This window comes from Chaetura pelagica, unplaced genomic scaffold (genome assembly GCF_000747805.2).
Source record: "Chaetura pelagica isolate M959 unplaced genomic scaffold, ChaPel_1.0 scaffold124, whole genome shotgun sequence".
Classification (NCBI taxonomy): domain Eukaryota; kingdom Metazoa; phylum Chordata; class Aves; order Apodiformes; family Apodidae; genus Chaetura; species Chaetura pelagica.
In genome coordinates this window covers 37,991-39,960 of record NW_009952891.1, presented here as the reverse complement: position 1 = coordinate 39,960, position 1,970 = coordinate 37,991, and the positions used below count along the sequence as shown (strand labels likewise).

General features: G+C 58.9%; 1 protein-coding gene across 1 annotated transcript in view; it reads right to left on the bottom strand.

The window, feature by feature from the left end:
- The window catches only part of SRL (sarcalumenin), a 17,805-nt gene that overhangs the window by 3,377 nt on the left and 12,458 nt on the right, over window positions 1-1,970 (bottom strand). Inside the window, exons 6-7 of the mRNA XM_009995505.1 lie at window positions 1,740-1,856; window positions 866-1,099 (exon numbers count right to left, since the gene is read on the bottom strand). Of these exons, the coding sequence (XP_009993807.1) occupies window positions 866-1,099; window positions 1,740-1,856 (351 nt within the window). The remainder of the gene's footprint in view (window positions 1-865; window positions 1,100-1,739; window positions 1,857-1,970) is intronic.

Sequence of the window (1,970 nt, the reverse complement as noted above, 5' to 3'; positions counted from 1 at the left end):
TTCCCCCAGCCACCACACTGCCCAGCCATGGGCCCCAGGGCCTGCAGGAGCACTCTGCTCTGTGGGAGACCCCACCTTGCTGTAGTGAGAGCCAACATCTGACCTTCTCTGAGGTCTGGCCTTTCGTAGCCTGCAAGAGGCCTTGAAGGTCTTTTCAATCTTGCCTCAGCTCTGGTTTAGCCAAGAATGAGTTTGAGGCTGGCTGCCCCAGGGGGGTGTTTTTTGAAGGCAGCCACCACAAAGCACAGGACATGCAGAGTAGGTGGCCACGCCGTGACCAGGTGGATGCCTCGTGCAAAGGGAGCTGGTGCTGTTGGAGGAGCAACACTGCGGCGTGGGCTGGGTAAGCGCGGTGCAAGCCCGGGGCTGCTGCCTGCACTGCATTCCCACCACCTCCTGGCAGGGAGCTGCCCCTGGATTGTGGCTCCCAGCCCTCTGAGAGAGCAGAGGGGCCCTGCCTACATGTGGGCTGGGTGAGAGGCTCCAGCCCAACATGGTGAGAGCAGGTTGGGCAACAGCCCTGCATTGTGCTTGGCGAAAAGTGAGGGGGATGAGCTGCAGTCTCCACCCAGTGATCCTGAAGTCCTGGGGTTTGCTAACAGCTCAAAAAGGCAGTGATGGCCTGTAAGGACCAATCCTGATGCCACACAATCTGTCTGGGATCTCAGGGGTATCTGGACACACACAGCCACTGCCCCAGGTATGTTCCCCAGGTCCCAGCAGCTTCTGCCATAGCCATGGGCACACAAATGTCACCCTCTTTTGTAGCCTACAGCTCTGCCCTCTGCCCTTCAGCCACCTTTGTCCTCTCACATGGTTCCAGCACCTTTCCTGGAGTCCCTCAGATGAAGCCAGCAAACCCTACCTCGTTCCTGCTGCTTGCGGTTTTCAATGATGCCCGGCGTGTCTACAAAGGTCACTCGCTCCAGCAGTTTGTGGGGCACCTCAATCCCAATCAGCTTCTCCAAGAAGTTCTGCCCAAACTTCTCCAGGGGAGAGAAGGAGCGGGCGCTGTCAGCAGCCATCACGATGCCCTCGATAGTCTTCAGCTTGGGGCCGTGCATGATGACAGTGAATTCGGAGGTGGTGGGTTCTGCCCCTGCAACGAGAGGAGCAGCAGAGCTGTGACATCCATGCTGGGCAATGGACAGGACAGGGCTGGCCTGGGACTAGCCATGAAGCTCAGGAGCATTGCCAAGGGATGGAAGGCAAGCAGCGGAGCCATGGAATTCCTGCCAAGCCCCTTGGGAAAATGCCAGCAGGGCTGTTTTCTGCAGGGACTGGTTGTTCTGGAGGTGGCCTAACTGCACAAGGTGCCCTGTAGAACCACCTCCTGGGAGCCCTCATTACTGCAGCACAGAGCTGGCCACAGACACCTGCCCTCAGCTGCGAGGTGACATCTGTGGCAGCAGGGAGGAGGGAAGGGGAATGACTTTTCTCCTGGGAAGGCAAATTAATTGGCTCCACGTGAGGAGGGAAGGGGAGAAGACAAAGGCAAGCTGCCCTTGCAATGTGACCCAGACTACCCTTCTCCTCAGGGAAGGTGGACACACCTGGGCCACAGTGGGGAGCTTCTCCCTCCATGTGGCACCACAGCTGGGCAGCGTGGACCAGATTGCAACCTCTCTGCTGTAACAGGGAGGGGACCACAGGGACACAGCCAGGAATTGCTGCCCACACGGATGCAGAAGCGCTGGCACCGCCCCCGGGGGAGCAGGGAGGAGCGGCGAGCGCCCTACCTGTGTAGAGCTGGTAGGGAGTGTCATCCAGCCCCAGGAGGTAGTTTATCATGGAGGATTTGCCGACGCTCCACGGTCCCAGGAATAGCACCATTGGCTTGGAAGTGATCTCCCCATCTGCAGAGAGGGGAAATAACAAGAGGAAGTGAAGGAACAATAGCCGCCGCGCTGCCGGCTGTAACGAGCATCCCATCTGAGCGGCGTGGGGATGCTGCTGGGCAAGGAGCCACT